This window comes from Oncorhynchus gorbuscha, linkage group LG02 (genome assembly GCF_021184085.1).
Source record: "Oncorhynchus gorbuscha isolate QuinsamMale2020 ecotype Even-year linkage group LG02, OgorEven_v1.0, whole genome shotgun sequence".
Lineage (NCBI taxonomy): Eukaryota > Metazoa > Chordata > Actinopteri > Salmoniformes > Salmonidae > Oncorhynchus > Oncorhynchus gorbuscha.
The window spans coordinates 63,658,948-63,681,012 of record NC_060174.1 but is presented as its reverse complement, the minus strand read 5'-3'; the positions used below and the strand labels follow the sequence as shown (position 1 = coordinate 63,681,012).

General features: G+C 42.2%; 3 protein-coding genes across 6 annotated transcripts; 1 reads left to right on the top strand and 2 right to left on the bottom strand.

The window, feature by feature from the left end:
• Window positions 1-1,489: 1,489 nt before the first annotated feature.
• On the bottom strand, window positions 1,490-3,811 carry rbm11 (RNA binding motif protein 11). The gene is made up of 5 exons (XM_046295997.1): window positions 3,607-3,811; window positions 2,826-2,988; window positions 2,501-2,579; window positions 2,304-2,400; window positions 1,490-2,151 (listed from the first exon to the last, which is right to left on the bottom strand). The coding sequence occupies exons 1-5, from the start codon at window positions 3,697-3,699 to the stop codon at window positions 1,729-1,731; spliced, it is 855 nt and encodes a 284-aa protein (XP_046151953.1). The 5' UTR covers window positions 3,700-3,811; the 3' UTR covers window positions 1,490-1,728.
• Window positions 3,812-4,271: 460 nt separating this feature from the next.
• lipia (lipase, member Ia) lies at window positions 4,272-17,965 on the top strand. Of its 3 annotated transcripts, none has more exons than XM_046316932.1 (11): window positions 4,272-4,380; window positions 11,899-11,962; window positions 12,244-12,614; window positions 12,741-12,849; window positions 12,962-13,063; window positions 13,173-13,262; window positions 13,442-13,609; window positions 13,840-13,929; window positions 14,142-14,250; window positions 14,348-14,521; window positions 17,490-17,965. In XM_046316932.1, exons 2-11 carry the CDS (start codon window positions 11,908-11,910, stop codon window positions 17,572-17,574), a joined length of 1,353 nt encoding a protein of 450 aa, XP_046172888.1. In that variant the 5' UTR covers window positions 4,272-4,380; window positions 11,899-11,907; the 3' UTR covers window positions 17,575-17,965. The 3 variants fall into 3 exon arrangements, with proteins under 3 accessions (XP_046172888.1, XP_046172904.1, XP_046172896.1); XM_046316948.1 differs by having other exon boundaries at window positions 4,302-4,372; XM_046316940.1 differs by lacking the exon at window positions 4,272-4,380 and adding an exon at window positions 11,191-11,257.
• si:dkey-71d15.2 (SH3 domain-containing kinase-binding protein 1) lies at window positions 17,923-22,023 on the bottom strand. 2 transcript variants are annotated; one of them, XM_046316966.1, is made up of 7 exons: window positions 20,768-22,023; window positions 20,279-20,392; window positions 19,968-20,068; window positions 19,465-19,608; window positions 19,069-19,334; window positions 18,911-18,974; window positions 17,923-18,263 (listed from the first exon to the last, which is right to left on the bottom strand). In XM_046316966.1, exons 2-7 carry the CDS (start codon window positions 20,307-20,309, stop codon window positions 18,225-18,227), a joined length of 645 nt encoding a protein of 214 aa, XP_046172922.1. In that variant the 5' UTR covers window positions 20,310-20,392; window positions 20,768-22,023; the 3' UTR covers window positions 17,923-18,224. The 2 variants fall into 2 exon arrangements, with proteins under 2 accessions (XP_046172922.1, XP_046172914.1); XM_046316958.1 differs by having other exon boundaries at window positions 20,279-20,295.
• Window positions 22,024-22,065: the final 42 nt, after the last annotated feature.

Genomic DNA, 22,065 nt, shown 5'->3' with positions numbered 1-22,065 from the left:
CGGGGCATGGATTCTACATGGTGTCGAAAGCGTTCCACAGGGATGCTGGCCCATGTTGACTCCAATGGTTCCCACAGTTGTGTCAAGTTGGCCGGATGTCCTTTGGGTGGTGGACCATTCTTGATATATACAGGAAACTGTTGAGCGTGAAACACCCAGCAGCATTGCAGTTCTTGACACAAACCGGTGCGCCTGGCACCTAGTACCATACCCCTGTTCAAAGGCACATAAATATTTTGTCTTGCCCGATCACCCTCTGAATGGCACACATACACAATCCATGTCTCAATTGTCTCAAGGCTTAAAAATCCTTCTTTAACTTGTCTCCTCCCCGTCATCTACAATGACTGAAGTGGATTTAACAAGTGACATCAATAAGGGATCATACTGTATAATGTATGATGGATTCACCTGGTCAGTCTGTCATGGACAGAGCAGGTTTTCTTAATATTTTGTACACTCAACGTCCACGCACAAACTATCAAACCCATACACACTACAAGAAAGGTATAGTTTATATTCTACATAATATCCATCGCTGAAACATAAATCCACTCCTGTCTTTTAAGTAGACTTTGAACACTGATATGTGAGTGAGCTATTAATGCCACCTTATCACTGAAGGTACCCTCTGATAGTAACCTCACTCTGTCGCCCTCTCTGACATGGAATTCCTTCTGGAACATCAGACAACATGCATCCTCATAGTAAATGACTAAGGCTCAGATATTGCCTAAGTCAGAGTTCGCTACTTATTTAATCTATGCGCTAAATTCAGCTTTCACTAAAGCTGTCAGAGTTCATACAGCATTGTTTATTACCAAAGCAATAAAATGAAGGAGAACTATACCAGAAGTCCTCGGTCATAAACATTACATCAGACCTAAGGTAATTATATCTAAGTAGATCAAAGGTGATTCTAGCTAAATAGAATATTTAGATAGAATTAAAGTATAAACGTGTGCAAGTATCAACACCAGATTTGTTTAAGACCTATTCTAAATGAGCTACATGATGCAAGGTCAGCAAAAGGAATAGTTTCTGCTACTCGAAGTGACCATCATCCTTGAATCTACCTACACATCCAACTAAAAACAAAGCAACAGTAAATATCGTCCCCGACAAATGCAGCCCCCCTTGGCCCAGTTGAGATCGCATGTGACTATCACATTTCAGTTAATTACTATAGCTCCTGCCTTGGGCCAATCATTGTAATTTTGTAAACGCCAGATCTCTATGGCAAGACACATCATTCACCCAAGTTTAGTCACAATCGGGCAAGTGCTGTCTGAGATATTGCGTGTAACTAACGTACTAATGGACGGAGACAGACCCACAGTCCCCTCCCCGATTTCATGGTGGGGACAATGAGAATGATGACAGTTATGCCTAATTCTGTCACACAGTTAGAAGTGCTGCTCGCATTCCAATAATCTGTGGTAAAAATCACTTGAACTCATAAATCAAAATTGCCAAACATTTAAGTTCCTTTAGGAAATGTGCAATTTATTTGGTGTAAACACACCAGACGATGAAACAGAAAAACAGTCAGAGGCATATGAAACAAAACTGCGTAAACAGATATATACATATATTTGTACAGGAATATTCAAAGGAATACTGTGGGCTATATTTAAGAGCAGCCGGTCTTTAATGGTTGTATAGCGTTTGTGCATTTGTAAAGCTGAGAAAATGACCATCCCCACAACCGCACAGCTTGTGGGCATCTTAGTAATTAGCGTATGCTACACGTTTAAACTTGATGACCAATGCTAATTGTTTATTTGAGTGTATGTGTTCACTTTTTGCATCTGTTCCTGTGCCTCTGCAGTCTGCTCTCCCTACTTCGTCTGTGTTTGCGTAGCTTCGCAGTCTCCACTTCTCCTTGCTGAGCTGTCTGCCTCTTAGGCCCTTCACTTTGGTGAGCTGTCTGCTTGCTGGGCTGGGTAGAGCTGGGAGGCAGGGGGAGCAGGAGGGCCTGACCCTGGCTGGGACAGGGGGGGTCGTGTAAGGGCCCATTGGGGATATCCTGGCATTGGCCAGGGCAGCAGGGGGGCAATAGGGGGACACAAGGGTGACGGGGGGGACATAGTAGTGAGGCTGAGGAGGGGTGATACTCAGAGGGTACTGCTCAGAAGGGTAGCCACGCACCTACAACACACAACAACAAAAAACTGCTAGTCAAGCACCTTATTTGTTTTACAAGGGAAGGAAAGGGGGATATCTAGTCAGTTGCACAACTGAATGCATTCAAAGTACTGAATGTTGAAAATATTGCCCTCTAATTCCCAGGGAGTCCTCACCATGTTGCTCCAGTGTAACTTGTCCTGGCAGGAGACGCTGCCATCAGCACGCCCTGTGAAGTGGAACACAGATGACTCTGGGAGGCCTACGTTCATACTAAGAAGAATAAACAGACGGTCAAGCATTAGATACAATCTGTTCATAACATTAGCCAAAACGAAGATGCTCGGATATAAAATGGTCTGGCCCGATTCACCTGGGTGTGTCATGTGAAGGGTCATCACGGTCATCCTCTGTGCCTTGAGGTCCAGATCCCCCATCCTGGTGGGAGCTACCTACAGGGGGGCAAGGGGGAGGGCCTAAAAACCTCCACCCTACCTATATACAAGGCACTAATATCCCTAAGTAGCTGAAACAATAGTTACTTTAAGAACACAACCTGCTTCATGTACAGAGCAAATTATGAATGAATAGGTTTTGGAAATGTCCTGATGCTAAATTTCTGCTCTGCAAACGTCATAAGTCCAAATGTGTGAGTTGAAAGCTGCAATTCTTAATGATGATACAAAACACTGGCCTACCGGTGCCGTACTGCAGCCTGATTTGACGGCCAAAGAGCCAAGTGCCATTCAGCAAGGCAATGGCATAGGGTACAGCTTCAGCATGCTTGTAATACACAAACCCATATGACCTTTGGCGACCCTCGCGGTCTCGGGCGATGGTGACCTTCTTCAGTGGCCCAGCCTGGTGGTATGAAACAAGGCACGATGTAAAAGTGAAACACCAGACACAGATAATGAATTATTTTTTACAGATAAGACATTATATTGCTGTGCAACTTCCTTTTTGTTGCATTTCACCTGTGGCCACCAACATTACTGGATGTGGCCTTATCCTGATTCTCAATCTTATCATCTCTGCATGTTTTTCACATTTAATGTAAAAAGTGCTTTGGCTTGATAGAAATCAAATCAATGACACTACCGCATGAAACATAAGAGAAACGAATTTGGCCAACATGTATTTTAAATTGAAAACATAACTTAACTTCCACCGACAGAGAGAGCCAACTGCAAGACCTGCTTAGTTGGGTTGCAACCACTGTCACCAGGGGGTGTATTCATTATGCCAATTCTGTTGCAATCGTTTCTTAAACGGAAGAAAAAAGAACGAAACGGTGGATGACATACCTCAATTTGTCGAATAGAAACTCTCGTTTTAGTTGCAACTGCTTGGACTAATGATTACACCCAGACAGACAGACAGCTCAGCTGGAGTAAACGCTAGTGGTTTTATTTCACCCACACATCCATTGCCATTTATTTCGTCAAGTTTTTGAGCCTGTGGAAAATAGGAGCCTACCTGCAAAAATAGCTCGAAAATAATTTCCTCATTAGCTGAACTGCCTAAATTAGCCACAAAGACAGTTTTGTCTGCCTCTTTTTGGATCTGCATAATGGTCCTCGGAACCTGTTGAGTTAAATTTCACCAGCTCTGAAGACCCCTAACCTGCTGCTAGATCAAAATTACATTGATCGGCGTTTGCCGTAAAAAGGATGCCAATAACAGTACATTGCGACATCTGAGGTACACAATTTGTAACACTAGGGGGCGCTGTTGCTTATCCGAAGGTCCAGGTGACAATCTGCCCATCAGTAGCGCAAAAGGTTTATCCCGTGCTAAACATTTAATGATCAAAAGTTAAAGTTGATTGCAAACCAAAATTATAACAGAAAAAAACAGAATTACTCCAGAATAACTCTGTGTTCCTTATGCTCAATGTTCAACTTTTGACAAGAGTTTCAGGATGTGGAAAATAGAACTCAACAACAGCAGTAGAAAGGTAAGTCAAAATGTCAAGAACAGTTCTGATTGTTCTACTACCTGCTTGGAGAATAACTGGCTATCAGCCCAGCCAGAGTAGGAATTTGTCATTTATATTCAAGATGTCCTGGGGCAGGGGGGTGTGGTCAGGCCTGTGGGAGTAGAGAGAGGCGGGGAACAGTGGGAGTTTACTCTGATTTCTCACCTTGTCCACTTCCTGGAATGAGCACCGGCACACAGCTATGCAAACATGAAGAGTCTGGACCTCTTGACACACTGAGTCCGGGGAACTAGCGCTCTCAAGGTAACAAGGTAAGACTTCCACAATGTCAGTTCTTCTCTGCTTGTCTCTCTCCCACTCCCTATATTTCTCCCTTTATAGCTTCTTCTGAAGTATTCTTGTGTAATGGAGAGGATTGTTGGCAGGCTACAGCCTGTACAGTATGGAGAATTGCATTTTCTCAGTGTTTTTATTCCTTTGTAAACACTTGCAGTCTAATAATAGAAATAAAGATGTGTCTGTGAGCAACATGTGACAGGGATTCGTCTTCTGCTTGTGTGAATTATTAACTTTTTGTTTTGGTGAGAACTCAGATATAGCTCAGTGCCAGTGGAGGCTGCTGTGGGGGCGGACGGCTCATAATAATGGCTAGAATGGGAGTCAATGGAATGATATCGAACGTGGTTTCCATGTTTTCCGCATATGACAAATACATTTGATTTGATACCATTCCATTGAATCCATTCTAGCCATTACCATGAGCCGTCCTCCCCTCAGCAGCCTCCATGCACATTTCCATGAGAGTTTTGAACACACCCACAAGGATTCACACTGACAACCATGCAATCATTGTCACAGGGTCAATGGTGTCATTGTCGGAAACCTGTTTTTCCTCTCTCTCTCTCTCTCTGTACAAAAACATAGATTCTATGGCATTCTCATGCACACACAAAGTGAAACTGTAAAGGGAGGGCGAGGCAACATGGAAGAAACTGAGTTCCAAAGAATGCAATGTTAATGCGCATGCATCCATGCTGCTAATGGGGAAGGTGTCTGTGCTGATGTGTATGCCAATCAGTGGTGGGCACCAATATCAATAATTGGATATGATATCGATATCGTTTGAGCATGGCATATCATGATATCGGTTTATCCTTGCTGTTCTCACTCTAGATGTAACGTCACTTCATGCACAGCACACCCGCAAGCACCTTCCGACATCCATAGTTATAGATCAGTGGTACAATCAATTTGTAGCCTTCCCAGCGATCAAGCCATATCCCTGTATATATTGTACCTTTATCAGTGGGGCAGCTTAGCAAATCAATCATGTACTTTGTCATAAAAGCCTCGAATTTGGCACAAATGTAGATTTATATACCCTGAAAATATTTAGATATGGAGCCACCCCAGATTTGGCCCCTGGGGGGCGTGGCAACTATCTTTCAAAATAGCTGCCGCAATACCATTATGAGATGATGGCACCACATTTGGAACAGAGGTAGATTTATGGATTCTTAGAAGATGTAGGTATCGAGAAACACAGATTTGGCCCCTGGGGGTCAGTGGTGGCCATTTTTCAAAATTACAACTCTGTAATGCAATGTTACATTTCTTAAGGCCTTTTTTAGATACATCTACCTCTGTGCCATCTTTGGTGCATTTATGTAGCTTGAAATTTCTGCAATTGGAACAAATTTAAAGGCACAATTTAGTATGTCTGGGACTTTTGGTGGTGACTGATCTGAGGCAGCATCCAGTAAAGGTGTACTATACACCCTTTCAAAAGAGATGAGTACAACATCAAAAGCCCTGGAATTAACCAGCTAATTGACTAGGGGCTATAAAGCAAAGGTAACTCATGGCTTTGGATCGCATCTGATATCCTGTATTCATGTACATAAACCAATGTTGTACATCAAACAATGGCAGGCGTGTTATGAAGTTGTTAGGATATGTACACAAGGGTCTCTAAACTATAACATACATTATAACATCTAGCCTAATTGGGTGTCAATGGCATTTTGTAAGATGGCTGCCATGGTCTCCAGGGGCCAAAGCTATGGTGGCTCCATGTCTAAAAAGTGTCAGATCAGGGTACATACTGTACATACACTGAGTGTACAAAACATTAAGGGCACCTGCTCTTTCCATGACAGACTGACCAGCTGAATCCAGATGAAAGCTATGATCCCTTATTGATGTCGCTTGTTAAATCCACTTCAGTCAATGTAGATGAAGGGGAGGAAACTAAAGAGGGATTGGTACTAGGTGCCAGCGTAGGGCTGTTGCGGTGACCATATTACCGCCACACTGGTGGTCATGAGTCATGAAGGCAATTCGTGGTGACCATTAAGTCACTGTAATTGCGCTTTTCCAAGCTCTGATGCTGCTGATGGTCATTCGTAACATACCGAACTTGCTAACTGCCTTTTACTCAGCACTCTATTGTCCCTCTAATCACTCTGACATCAATGCAAATGTTATCGATGAGCTCATGTTGCACAGCATTTCTATAGGCTATGGAATTGTGTGAGAAAACAAAGTGATGGCCTCTACTAAAAATAGGAGGATCCCATCAGCTTTCTATAGAATAGGCTTATTATATTTATTTCTTAACTTTGCTAATATTAAGCACATTGTTTGTCTTTATAACAGGAGTATAGCCTACCTGTCTGGCATGAGAATTAACCACAGGAAAAGCATATTTTTCTAATCATAGTCGCACACCTCATGTAGCCTAGCCCAAAGTGTCCAAATAACTTCTTAAAATGAAGCACATTAACCGCTTACAAGGGTTTTAGAGCCTAACTGGCATACATAAGCAGCTTGTGAGTTTCAGGATTGGGAAATATAATTTTCACCCTAAAAATTCAGCTTTATAATAAAAACATTACATGCATAATCGCATTTGCAGTCACTTTTGATGATGGTGTTTTGGGATAATGGAATATTGGCGCTTATAGCCTACTGCCATGTGTGCATTGTTGCGCTTATAATTTCAAGAAATAGCTTAATGGTTTATCAACATTTGAAGTTAAATGTTTGTTTCTGTTGCGTCGGCCACCTTGCGTAAAAATGTTTTTTTTTTATGCTTGTGGTTGTATTAATTTGGGATTTATTGCACCCACAACTGTCTCAGACTATGTTTGGAATATCTATTTCTCGCACAGAATAGAATAGCTCAACTTTTGTACTATGGGGGATAGTAGATTGACCTAGACTGGTGCTTTTGCTGTTCGTTAGGCATACTCATCTTGTTGGCTGAGGAAATCGTCAATATGCACCTCGGATTTGGATAAGGACGTGCACAGTTGCGTCCCCAATGTGTCTTCACTTGTAGCCTGTGAGAAAGATCCGATCATGTGACAGAACCATGTGCGGAGAGGCGCTTCGAATTGTGCAGCGCTGAGGGAGAAAAGTACAATGCAGCACTCAAGCAACTTTAGAGTCTCACCATGCAGCCTTACAATGTATTAAAAATCTAAACATATAGCCCAACCTTTGTAGAACAACTAAAGTTGCATTAATCATTCTAAATTATATCACTGAGAGACTTTATGTCTCTATTTTGGTTTGGTCAGGGTGTGATTTGGGTGGGCATTATATGTTCTATTTTCTATGTTTTTGTATTTCTTTGTTTTGGCCGGGTATGGTTCTCAATCAGGGACAGCTGTCTATCGTTGTCTCTGATTGGGAGTCATATTTAGGCGGCCTTTTTTCCCTGTTGTAGTTGTGGGCATTTATCTTTGTTAGGGACACTATAGCCCCTGTAAGCTTCACGGTCATTTCCCTGTTTTGTTTGTGATATTTTACATAAATTAAAAGAATATGTACGCTCACCATGCTGCACTTTGGTCCACTTCTTACGACGCCCGTGACAAATTAAGTATATAGGAGTATCTATTTATTTGTTAACCGCTCAACACAGAATAGCCACATGTGCACACTCCCTCAAATCGTTTGGAAAATATTAATATTTTATTCAGCTTCGTTCAATTGTGTTCTTCATACTATAATATAAAATAATGCCACAGAATTATAAGCAAATCTTGTCTGCTAAACTAACAAGTGTACCCCACAGCCATAAGGCATAGCCACATAAGGACCTAACATAAGGACAACTCAGAGTATGCTATTCTTTTCTTCTGAAATAGATGACATTTTCTTCATATCATGCTTCTTTAGACCTGTCTAAAATAAATAATGGATTTATTGTGAAGGTGTAGGCTATATTACATGGATTTATTAGACTTTTTAACATGCAGATGTTGCAACGGTCGTCATCAGTGGCTTGTAGGCCCTGTGTGGAAGCCAGGCGACGCTAAATGTGTTTATGTTAATTAACGGTCAATTACCGTGAGACCGACAGTTGTTTTCTTGACAATCCCCGGCTGACGAAATTTCGTGACCGCCACACCCCTAGCCTGGCATACCAATTTGTGGCAAGAACTGCAACGCTGCTGTGTTTTCACGCTCAACAGTTTCCTGTGTGTATCAAAAATTGTCTACCACCCAAAGGACATCCAGCCAACTTAACACAACTGTAGGAAGCATTTGAGTCAACATGAGCCAGCATCCCTGTGGAACACTTTTGACGCCTTGTAGAGTACATGCCCTGGCGAATTGAGGCTATTCTGAGGGAAAGGGGGGGGCATTTTTAATGTTTTGTACACTCAGTGTATCTGTCTGTGCTAAATTTGGTGTGTTTATCTGAAAATAGGCCTTCTGAACTGAACTGTGGCCATTCTGTAAGATGGCTGCCACGGCCCCTCAGGCCAAATCTGTGGTTGGTCTATATCTAAATCTTTTCGGGGTACATCAATCTACCTCTGTGCCACATTTAGTGTGTTTATCTCAAACAAGGCCTTCAGAATTGTAACATTGTATTACCAACAGTGGCCATTGTGTAAGGTGCCACAGCCCCCAGGGGCAAAATATGTGGTGGAGACAAATTTAGAGCCTTTATCTTAAAATAATTATAAAATAATGGTACTATTGGCAGCCATTTTCATAGATAGCTGCCACGGCCCCCAGGGGCCATAAATGTGGTACCTACATATTGAAATATTTACATACAATATACATACATACAATATAGTACATACATCTACCTCTGTGCCAAACTTGGTTTATATAAAAAAAGGTCTTCAAAACTGTACCATTATATTACTGACAGTAGCCATTTTGTAAGATGGCTGCCACGGCCTCCGGGGTCCAAATCCGTGGTGGCTCCATATCTAAATATATTTTATTTATTCAGTGGAGCCCAATTGAAACCATGGTCTCATTCACAATGGTGCCCTGTGAACAAACAACTCACAACATGATGAATCAATAAAGCAGCCAAAAAGTAACTATAAGATACAGCAGATACAGACACACCACATCTCAACAACACTAATAAACCACCACAATCAACCAAAACATTTGCAGGTCTCAGTGAATTCATCCCTCATCAGCATTCTAAACTGCTCTATTTGCACCAGGGATTCAAGATTTGATGAGGTTTCTAAATTATTCCAAACATGGAGGCGTTAAAACTAAAGGGTAACTAGGTTGGTAGAGACCTCAAGAGTTAAAAGGAATTTAACCTAGGCAAGTCATTTAAGAACAAATGATTATTTACAAGAATGGCCTGCCGGGGAACACTGTCTTGTTCAGGGGCAGATGCATTGGACCAGGAACCGGAAGGTTGCAAGTTCAAACCCCTGAGTTGACAAGGTACAAATCTGTCATTCTGCCCCTGAACAGGCAGTTAACCCACTGTTCCTAGGCCGTCATTGAAAATAAGAATTTGTTCTTAACTGACTTGCCTAGTTAAATAAAGGTTAAAAAAAATAAAAGGGGCAGAATGAGAGATTTTTATGTCAGCTCAGGGATTTGATCGAGCAACCTTTCAGTTACTGGCCCAACACTCTAACCACTAGGCTACCTGCCTCCCCTGTGAATGGGTTTGGTGCCCTGTATTTTTATACTTTAACAGGGAAGTGAGATATGTTGGAAGCTTGTGCAAAGGGGCTTTGTAAACAAAAAGGAAGAAATTGGGTGCTCTATGGGAATTAAGAGAGGTCTGTGACAAATTTGTTGCCTTCTTCTCAAAACAGTCCTCCTGAATTGTAAAATAATATTATTGCCTGCTGTCTTTTTGAAAAATGTCTGCCATACCCCCAAGGGCCAAATCTCGGGTGGCTTCATATCTAAATCTTTTCAGGGAGCATACATCTGTGCCAAATTTAGTATTTGTTTATCACAAAATGCATGATTGTTTCAGATTTTTCCGCTTAGCCCCCCCATGATAGGCCACTGTTATCCTTCAAGTGTCTTGCCATCATTGCGTTCTGACCAACTCCAGGGGCAAACACCCAAACCACAGCCACATAGAAGTTGATTGACACTCAAAGCTGTCAATCAAGCCATTAACCCATAAGTGCCGACTAAACCCATGTTACATTCTACTGTGCTGTGCTGTGCTCTGTCCTATGCCGTGTGAATCCTTGTCTTAATTCAACCCAACTCAACGGTAATCCACCTGTCTTTCATCTGTGCCCTGATCAGCAAACCCATTAAGCAATCCCAAACCTAAGAATATACAGTCCACCAAGTCAATTTACGTTTACATTTGAGTAATTTAGCAGAAACTCTTATCCAGAACAACTTCATCTTAAAACAGCTAGGTGCTAACAACCACAAATCTCAGTCATAGTAAGTACATTTTTCAGTCCTCCATTACAGTTGACCTACACTTTTATGTAAAAGGGCATACATGACTGTTCCAGCAGGCACAAATCCTCTCAAAGGCTCTTAATTTAGTTTTTTAACTGCCTGCTGATGGGCCATCAACAGGTTTCCCATTGTATCCAAACTGATTAGGAAGGTTAGGCCTCCAGAACATTTGATACCTGGCCCAAAGGGCAATTAGTAAAGAGTTGTCTAAACTTCACAAACTGTGGATGTGAAGTCTATACAGTTGTAATGTTATTCATTCAAACCGATGTGATCAAGAAAATTCAACGGATATATAGATTTACCTTATCATTGCCCATCACTAACACCTATCACTATTTATAAAAAGGGTTAAATGTGGGATGAGTCTGAAAGAATGCCTTTCTTCTCTTCAGTCATTTTGTTGTAGCAACGAGAAAAGCCACACACTGATGGTGATCACACGCTACAGAAGACAACCAAGTAAATGACCTAGTGCTAATCTGTAGTCAATTTACATGACCAGAGTACTGATTTGCTAATATCCATGACCTTTTCTGATGACAGGGTGACTTTCCAAATAGAGGATACTTCTCATTTCTCCAGTTCCAATGAAAAACAGCTCACTTGCATTAGAGAACTCCCCCATCTTGAAATCTGATATCCTTTGCATACACTTTTAGGGAAAAAAATGGTATCTAGAACCTAAAAAGGTTATTCCGCTGTCCCCAGAGGAGAACCCTTTGAATAACCCTTCTCCCTGGAACCAAAAATAATTAACTTATGGGGACAGCTGAAAAAAAACATTTTGGACCCATATTTTCTAAGAGCTTACTCTATGAGTTCAGACATGCCCTTATGCACCTAGTACTGCATTGACGCAGTGAAAGGAATGCACCATATCGTGTCAGGTAGTACACAAACACACCGTAGTCACCCAATGGGAACACAGAGAGGGACAGAGATATTCAGCTCAGTCAACTGGTCGCCGAGCATAACCCTCATGTCAATGTACAAAAGTAGTGTTGCTTTAAAATAGTTGGAGAAAGAGATTCACCCTGTTTTTGTAACATTTTGTAACCACTAACCATTGTAACAATAGTCTTATAACTGGCTCGTTGCAGGTCTGAAGGATGTCCTTTTGGTGGTGCCTGGCACTGCTGCTGGGATCTGTTGCAATATACAGCGGTATGGTGAACTTACACACACACACACTTTAACTGCGTAAAACCTAGGGTGGGGACATCAAATAATACTCCCCCAGCTGTTGGAAGATCTTTTGGAAACTTTAAGACATCATTAAAATAGGTTGTTTAGCCAGAGTGGTTTTTGGTGGTGGTCATACGCACAGTGAAACCAGTCACTGACAGGAAATACTACTTCTGGAACTTCCCATTCAACAATGACCGTGATTTTCCTTTCTGACTCTTTTTCTCTCTCTCTTTCCCTTTGACTTACTCCGTCTTCAGCCCATGAATGTGATGTGTTCACTGATCTGGGCCTCCATCACTCTATCATCGGGACCAGCCTGTATGTGAAGCTGTTGCTGTACACCAGAGCTAATCTTATCTGTGGTCAGGAGCTGTCCCACCACAACCTGTCAGCCCAGCCCCTGTTCAACGTCACCAAACCCACCACCTTTATCATTCATGGCTACCGTCCTACGGGCGCTCCGCCCGTCTGGATCCATGACGTCACACAGCAGCTGCTGTCCCGCGGAGACATGAACGTCCTGTTGGTGGACTGGAACCGCGGAGCTACCAATGTCAACTACCTGAAAGTTGTGACCTACACACACGATACAGCAGACAACCTCACTGCCTTCATCAGAAATATGCAGGTAGGAGTGGGTGCTTAGTCTGAATACTGTATCTTGCATACTTATTTAGGGCCATACTTAGGGCCACATGTATTATGTATGTAATAACAGCTTAATATTTATTTAGCCTATTTTTGTCTCTTTCAGGAGAATGGTGCCTCTCTTAGTTCCATCCATATGATTGGAATCAGTCTTGGAGCTCACATCTCAGGCTTTGTTGGAGCCAAATTCAATGGAAAAATTGGGAGGATCACAGGTTAGAATCAGTGGAATAGATGTTCTGCTCATTCCTCCCCGCTTTTATTATAAATAGTGCAAGCTAACACATTTATCCTACAAATGTTCTGATCTGATGTGGACCTGATCAGCTCTAGATCCAGCGGGGCCTATGTTCACTGGGAACCCCCCAGAGGACCGCCTGGACCCCACAGATGCACAGTTTGTGGACGTGGTGCACACAGACATGGACGGTATGTATGGGTCTCTGCTTGCATGTTTGGCGTTCACTGAATACCAAGGGAATCGGCTATTATTGTGTTTTCTGTTGTGTATCTTCATGTGTTCATTTTGTTTTACCAGCATTTGGGTTCAGGAAGCCTTTGGGCCACATTGATTTCTATCCTAACGGTGGAGCCGACCAGCCTGGCTGTCCAAAGACCATCTTCTCAGGTAAGTATCTTGGTAAGACAGGCATAACAATCAAACTGGTTAGCCAGAGAGATCATTCAAAAATCCCATTTGCAGAAGATGTCGTCCTTCAAATGAGACGTAGGACATGTGTATCGCATAGTTCATTCCTGTGACGGTAAACATATGAATTATGTCCTCTCCCCTTCCTACTCTCCAAGGGTCCAGCTATTTTAAGTGTGACCACCAGAGATCAGTGTTCCTCTATCTGGGCTCCATTAACCGGACCTGTAACATCAGGGCCTTCCCATGCTCTTCCTACACTGAATTCCTGGACGGACGCTGCATGGACTGTGATCAATTCAAACCTGCCGGATGCCCAGTCTTTGGTTGTTACTCTCTAACTCCCATTAGATTCATGAGTTTCTCCATTAGATTCAAGCTTTTCTAATCGCATGTAATCACAAAAAGTTTGCCAACTCGCCAACATCAGTGCCTTGATTAAGCTAACGTACATTCCTGAATCACACACAGTTCTTTCAGGTGAAGGCCAATCCATCTTTGGAAGACAGTGTCCCTTCACATTGACATAACATGGCTGTTTTATCTGTTGTTCCAGGGTATGATAGCATTGAGTGGAAGGATACTCTTGTGCCACTGAATCAAACCAGGGCTTTCTTCACCACCAATAAACAGACTCCATTCTGCAGTAAGTGGACAATCATTGGCTTACATACACATTTGACCTCTATAAAGAGAGACTTTCTGGGAATATTGCTTTGGTCCGTCTGTTTTTAATCTTCTAACCACTTATTTTCAATGATCAGGCGAAATGTACAAGATGAACTAGATTGGAAACGTAATGAGATCTCTAGTAGGCCATTGGTCGGAGGAAATTACGCTTCTCTCTCTCTCTCTAAGGGACAAACTACAGGGTGGATGTTGTAACATGGAACCACGATACTCGCTGGGGCTACATCACCATCAAACTACACAATGGTGCTGAGGTGACAGAGGCAACAGTAAACCAGTAAGTTACAATTTTCTCACTGTATCATTCTCAGAACTACACATATACACACTCTTGGGGGGAAGTGATTAGCATTTCATTCTCTCTCCACCTTCAGTAAAGCATCCAAGTTTGAGAAGTACTCAGAGACCAGATTATTGGCCCAGTTTGATAAGGACATACAGAAGGTCTACAAGATCTCAATCAAATTCTCTACAAGGAATGCATTACAGCCTAAGCTCAAACTACGAGTGCTCCGCATCCGTCTCACACACCTGGAGCGTAAAGACAGGTCAGTGTTAGTTTGTACCCTCTTTCATCTAGGGCTTCTCTCACGTGTCACTTATTTACTGTAAGTACTATACCTTCAAAGTACTTATACCCCTTGACTTATTCCACATTTTGTGTTACAGCCTGAATTCAAACTGGATTTAAAAAATGTTTTAAATCTCTCCCTCTCTCAGTGAAAACATGTTTTTAGAAATGTTTGCAAATGTAATGAAAATGAAGGAATGTCATTTATGTACATAACGATTTAACACCTCTGAGTCAATACTTTGTAGAAGCATCCATTCTGTTGCTTTTTTATCCTGAAAAACTCCCGCGTTCTTAATGCTTACAAGCATGCTCATTGGGCTCCCGAGTGGTGCAGTGGTCTAAGGCACTGCATCTCAGTGCAAGAGGCGCCACTACAGTCCCTGGTTTGAATCCAGGCTGTATCACATCCGGCCAAGATTGGGAGTCCCATAGGGTGGCACACAATTGGCCCAGTGTCATCTGGTTTTGGCCAAGGTAGGTCGTCATTGTAAATAAGAATTTGTTCTTAAATGACTTGCCTAGTTAAATAAAGGATATATACAATGCTCAAAAAATAAAGAGAACACTAATATAACTCATCCTAGATGTGAATGAATGAAATATTCTTCATTTCATATAATTAATTTCACATAATTGAATGTGCTGACAACAAAATCACACAAAAATGATCAATAGAAATCAAATTTATCAACCCATGGAGATCTGGATTTTGAGTCACACTCAAAATTAAAGTGGAAAACCACACTACAGGCTGATCCAACTTTGATGTAATGTCCTTTAAACAAGTCAAAATGAGGCTCAGTGTGTGTGGCCTCCAAGTGCCTGTATGACCTCCCTACACCGCCTGGGCATGCTCCTGATGAGGTGGCGGATGGTGAAGGATCTCCTCCCAGACCTGGACTAAAAGTATCCGCCAACTCCTGGACAGTCTGTGGTGCAACGTGGAGTTGGTGGATGGAGCGAGACATGATGTCCCAGATGTGTTCAATTGGATTCAGGTCTGGGGAACGGGCGGGCCAGTCCATAGCATCAATGCCTTCCTCTTGCAGGAACTGCTGACTCACTCCAGCCACATGAGGTCTAGCCTTGTATTGCATTAGGAGGAACCCAGGGCCAACCGCACCAGCATATGGTCTCACAAGGGGTCTGAGGATCTCATCTCGGTACCTCTGGCGAGCACGTGGAGGGCTGTGCGGCCCCCCCAAAGAAATGCCTCCCCACACCCTGACTGACCCACCACCAAACCGGTCATGCTGGAGGATGTTGCAGGCAGCAGAACGTTCTCCACGGCGTCTCCAGACTCTGTCAAGTCTGTCACGTGCTCAGTGTGAACCTGCTTTCATCTGTGAAGAGCACAGGGCGCCAGTGGCAAATTTGCCAATCTTGGTGTTCTCTGGCAAATGCCAAACGTCCTGCACGGTGTTGGGCTGTAAGCACAACCCCCACTTGTGGATGTCGGGCCCTCATACCACCCTCATGGAGTCTGTTTCTGACTGTTTGAGCAGACACATGCACATTTGTGGCCTGCTGGAGGTCATTTTGCAGGGCTCTGGCAGTGCTCCTCCTGCTCCTCCTTGCACAAAGGCGGAGGTAGCGGTCCTGCTGCTGGGTTGTTGCCCTCCTACAGCCTCCTCCGTGTCTCCTGATGTACTGGCCTGTCTTCTGGTAGCGCCTCCATGCTCTGGACACTACGCTGACAGATACAGCAAACCTTCTTGCCACAGCTCGCATTGATGAGCTGCACTACCTGAGCCACATGTGTGGATTGTAGACTCTGTCTCATGCTACCACTAGAGTGAAAGCACCGCCAGCATTCAAAAATGACCAAAATATCAGCCAGGAAGCATAGGAACTGAGAAGTGGTCTGTGGTCCCCACCTGCAGAACCACTCCTTTATTGGGGGTATCTTGCTCATTGCCTATAATTTCCACCTGTTGTCTATTCCATTTGCACAACAGCATGTGAAATGTATTGTCAATCAGTGTTGCTTCCTAAATGGACAATTTTATTTCAGACGTGTGATTGACTTGGAGTTAAACACAATGTAAGTGTTCCCTTTATTTTTTTGAGCAGTGTGTATATATATATATAATGCAGCCAGCACTATACTTGAAAATATGGAGAGTGGTACTCAGTAATATGTTATTGGATTTGCCCCAAACATAACACCTTGTATTCCAAAACAAGTTAATTGCTTTGCCACATTTTTTTGCAGCATTACTTTAGTGCCTTGTTGCAAACAGGATGTATGTTTTGGGATATTTTTATTCTGTACAGGCTTCCTTCTTCACTCTGTCAATTAGGTTAGTGTTGTGGAGTAACTACAATGTTGATACATTAAACTTTAAAGTCACCATTGGCCCTGAGCGATTTCTTTCCTCTCTGGCTGTCTGTGTAGTGACACATTTTGGATAGTGTAATTAACTTAATTCTCAAATGGATATTCAATATCTGCTTTATTTTTACCCATCTAGCAATAGGTTCCCATTCTTTGGAAGGCATTGGAAAACCTCCCTAGTCTTGTGGTTGAAACTGTTTTTAAATGCACTGCTCGACTGAGGGACCTTACAGATAATTGGATGTGTGGGGTACAGAGATGAAGTAGTCCTTCAAAAAAAATGTTAAACACCATTATTGCACACAGTCCAAACTTTCCCTAAACATTGGGGTTGAACACTTGACATTTCAGCTTTAAATTTTATAAAAAGGTTCAAACTTATACTTTGACATTATGGGGTACTGTGTGTAGGCCAGTTACAACAGATCTAAATGTAATCCATTTTAAATTCAGGCCGTAACGTGGGAAAAGTCAAGGAGTGTGTACATATGCCATCTCCAGACTTTTGCCCATTGTGACTTTTAGTGTGTCAAGTCATTGTTTCCTTGTAATTTTGCATGAATGTCACCCATCAAAATTCTTACTTTTACTGTCACACACACAGGCCTCTCTGCCGCTATGACGTCATCCTGGAGGAGAACAAAGAGTTGACCTTCAGACCCATCCCCTGTGAGGAATCCAACTTCTGAGACAATAGCAGATCTACGATGTACAGAATCAGCAGTGGGCATATGATGGCTCTCTGGATAAATCATGTGAGGCGGTTGACCCAGATAGCTACTCACTGTCAACTCCTTGTATTCAGTGGCTTAAGTCTAGTAAGAGTCCAGAGAATTTTAAATAAGTGCGAGTGTGATGATTTGTATTTATTACAAGAATATTGAAAAGTACTATGATTGTATCACTGTGTGGAATGACATGTAGAGGAACCATACTATAAACCACAATATTTTAATGTCAATCAATTCAAAAAAAAAAAAAAAGGGGGAAGAGCCACAATAGAAATTACAATGTACTTTAAACCACTAGACTTAGAACATGATTGGTTTTAATTTTATTTAAAAAAAGTTAAATAAGCAAATATAAAAAGGTCTCTGTACAAGATGCTCATGAGTTAAACTTCTCAACAATCACTATATAGTTTGTTGAGTTTCATAAATCATTGATAATTCATTTTGTGTGCCTTGGAGGGTGGTGAGGCTTCTTTCCAATCACCTGTCCAACGGATCACAACAAACTGGTCAAACAATTGATAGTCTTTAAACCAAAACAGAGGCTGAGACGGATTACCGCCTGTTCAAACTTTGTTGGGGATGTCATGCTGTTTGAGCCCGACAGCTCATTTGGACTTGTGCTTCTTCATCTGTGCCACCTCCATCTGAAACAAGAAGACACACATGAGACCTTGAGGGAACAGCAAGCAAGCACAGCACAATGATAAGAAATCATTACAACCATTTACATCAATTTGGACTGTAATAAACAGAGCTAGTCTTAAGTCAGGAAAGGTTGGTCATCAAATTGATCTAGAATACAATGCCTACACATTGTATTAGGTGCTATCTAGAACCTAAAATGGTTCTTTGGCTGTCCCCATAGGAGACCCCTTTGAAAAACTACTTTTGGTTCCAGGTAGAACCCTTGGGTTCTATATAGAACTCTTTCCACAGATTTCTACATGGAACCCAGAAAGAGTTATGGCAACGGACGAAGAACCCCATTTTCCCCTAATAGTGTCAGTAAACATAATCTCTGTTAGGTATATCTCCAATAGAGTGATATGGGGCGGCAGCGTAGCCTAGTGGTTAGAGCGTTGGACTAGTAACCGGAAGGTTGAGAGTTCAAACCCCCGAGCTGACAAGGTACAAATCTGTCGTTCTGCCCCTGACCAGGCAGTTAACCACTGTTCCCAGGCCGTCATTGAAAATAAGAATGTGTTCTTAACTGACTTGCCTGGTTAAATAAAGGTAAAATTAAATATATTCAGTACTTGGATCATATGTAGATGTCTGACAGACACAGTACCTGTACTGACAAACGAATCCTTTTCTCCTCATCCAACTCATTCATCAGCAGTTGAATCTCTTTGCTATCAGAGAAGAGAAATCCTAAATCAGAGGCACACTTGGAAAACACAATACAAGACATACTGTAGTTACACGCAAAGATAAACAAAGACTTACTTGTGCTGGCTCTTCATCATTTCTACCTCGTCCCTCAGGTCCCGGAGCTCTGTCTGTAGCTGTTCTAGGGTCAGTGGGCCCTGGGCACTTGGCTCCCTCCTGGGCTTGGTGTTAGAGGTGAGGTGAGGGGGCAGGGTCACACGCAGGATAGCAGAGAGAGCCCCAGGGAGGAGGGTGGAGAAGGGGTGGGGAACACTGGCAACAGTGGATGATGAAGAGGAGAGCCTTGTGTGCCTTGGAGGGCGGTGAGGCTTCTTTTCAATCACCTGTCCACCAACGCATCATAACAGCACAAACAATTGATAGTCTAAACCAACGCAACAGAGGCTGAATAAGCAACTCTATATTCCACATAGTCATTGGGCAGCAAGCATAGTAAGGTGAAAATGGACTTACAGGTAAAACAGTGGTGTTTATAGGTGCTGTCTGGGTGCCGATGTGGGATATGACAGAGGAGAGGTCCAGCTCCTCTTTCGCCTCTCCCTCCTGTGTAGGGGCCACCTGTACGTCTTCCTGTAAGTCAGGGTTAGACTGAGCAGCCTGAGACCAACAGCAAACAGAGAAAGAAACATGAGTATTGAAAGGAGATGAGGACTTCATACTTTTTTAAATGACATATCCTGTTATGCGTACAGGTGGTTATTTTAATTGTGTCCCTACAGAATATTGAACACTTCAGTCCCTTTATGAATACTCACTAGCACATGTCAAATGTACATGCATGCTTGCTTGGGTTGCCTGCCAGCTTAAAATGTTACATTTAACTCAAGGACAAAACGGGACACAAACAGATCTGTGAGTAGTTGACAAGCTACTCAGAGACTCAACAACCCTATCACATGCTGCACTACTCTACAATAATAACCATATCAGATATCGGTGTTCAGAAATATACTGACCAATGACAGAATCTGTGACTGAAACCTTTCGTCTTCCACGTGTGCTGCCAATTGATTCAGCGTCTCAGTGACCGAAACGACAGCATCAAAATCTTCAATGTCTTAGGGAGAAAAAAAAAAAACCAAGACGGCATTAGACACAGTTTATTTGATTTAAAGGCTCAATTTGAGGTGGGGGTCATTTAAGTAAAATAACAGAATATCATAAAAACACGTTGTCAGGCATTCTTCCATTCTTGAGTCACTAAATTAAAACGAGTAAAAAAAAAAAGGAACGTAAGAGAAGATTGGAGAATGGTTGATTGGCTTACCCGCGGTGAGGGCAGAGCTATAGTTGCCCATGGTGACACAGAAGAACGCCAAGGTGATATGTAGAGTAACAGAATGAAAGAGAGAAAAGAGCTCCAGAAGCTAAGAATTTCTATCTAAAAATGACAGAGTGGAGTGAATAAAGTCAGTGGAGTCTGGTATTTCTCCAAGCACACGTGTCAATCAGAACATGCACGCGTTCAAGCCTATTTTGGAAAGCAGCACAATGTACACATGTCAGATATCAAGAGGATAACTAAATGCATGAATCATTCTTGCTCAAGAAAATAAACGAGGCTGCCAACGGTAAGGGACAACCGTTGTTTCAAATGTAACAATCGTAGACACTGTGCACACTGAAAAATCGAAATGAAGAATCAGTGCAAAACATTAGCAGTAACCGTTTGCTACAGAAAAGAGACATGGGATCTTGTCAATGGATTGGTGTCTTAGTAGGTGTTCAAGATAGGATTTATATTGTACATGCTCACCTTGTTCGGCCAGTGTTCCAATCGCAATCCAGCTCCATTGGTGGTAACTCTACACCATTCACCGGTTCCATTGTAACCCAAAAGCACGTTAGTGTGATGAGAGGTATTGCCAGAGCTAAGTTTAGCACAGAATAGTGGAGCACCCAGACACGCTCACTACCAGTAACATCGGGTCCGTCCCTGAGGATGACAGAACTACTGATTGCCGAGCTAAAGATTTGGGAGCATTTAAAGGGACAGACTACAGGGCATTTGACACTCACGCAATTATCCAGTATCTTCAGAGTCAGTTCCACAATTTGAGTTTGAATGGGAAAAGTCAAGAGGAATCGTCATTGTAGTTTGAATCAGGAATATGAAGCGCTCCTAGTTTATCATTACATTTTTTTTGTGGGAAATTATATTATTCAGAGATTAGAAGATATAAATGGAATTCCTGTCTGCCAAAATGTGTGAAACGTTGATTCAAATAATCAAAGCTTGATGAGTTTGAATCAATGTGTAGTGTAAAACTTGAACAAAGTCTCTTTAAATGAGAAGTTGTATTAGTGTAAAATGCATATACAATATAGCTCAGTATCTGTCTTATTTATTTTATAGTCTTTTTTTGCTCCTTTATCAAGAATGGCAATAATTATGGACCTGACTGTATAAACTCATTGTGTACTTTTGTCTCCTTTATATATGGTTCTTTCTCACTGTCTTAATCTTACTTTTCTATAGTTCTACACATGTTATTCCCCCAGGGCTTCCTTTAGCTGTCAAGCCTTCGTGACAGTTCTGGAATGCAGCTGGACCCCTGCAATCCCCTCCTTTTAAGGTGACAGCTGTAACCAATCACAGGAAAGGACATGGCTAGCCTACACTGAAGTGGCAACAGCTCGTCTGACTGGTGATCTCCAAGGAATGCAAATGGCACACCCAACAGAACAGTTCTCTCCACCTCTCAAACTAGAGCAAACTTTCCTTCTGACCCCCCCCTTCTTTAACGGGGATTTTTTTTTGTCTTTCACATCAATGTTTTTAAACGGTGCTTTTGATCTTCTTCAGATTGTTCCCCTAACTATTTTCTATTCAGTGTTACAGGAGTAGGGTGAAGCTAATTTGGCAGAGATTAAATTATCTACTCAGCCATAACAAGCTAAAGTATCATCTCATACAAAACTAAATCATACAAGCCCCATATAATTTTCAGCAAGACTCAATTTACATACAAACCAGCTACACTATTACATCCATAAATGAGAATCAGTCTAGAATTTCCCAGCTATAGTCTGTCCACCGCTTATTCATTTTTT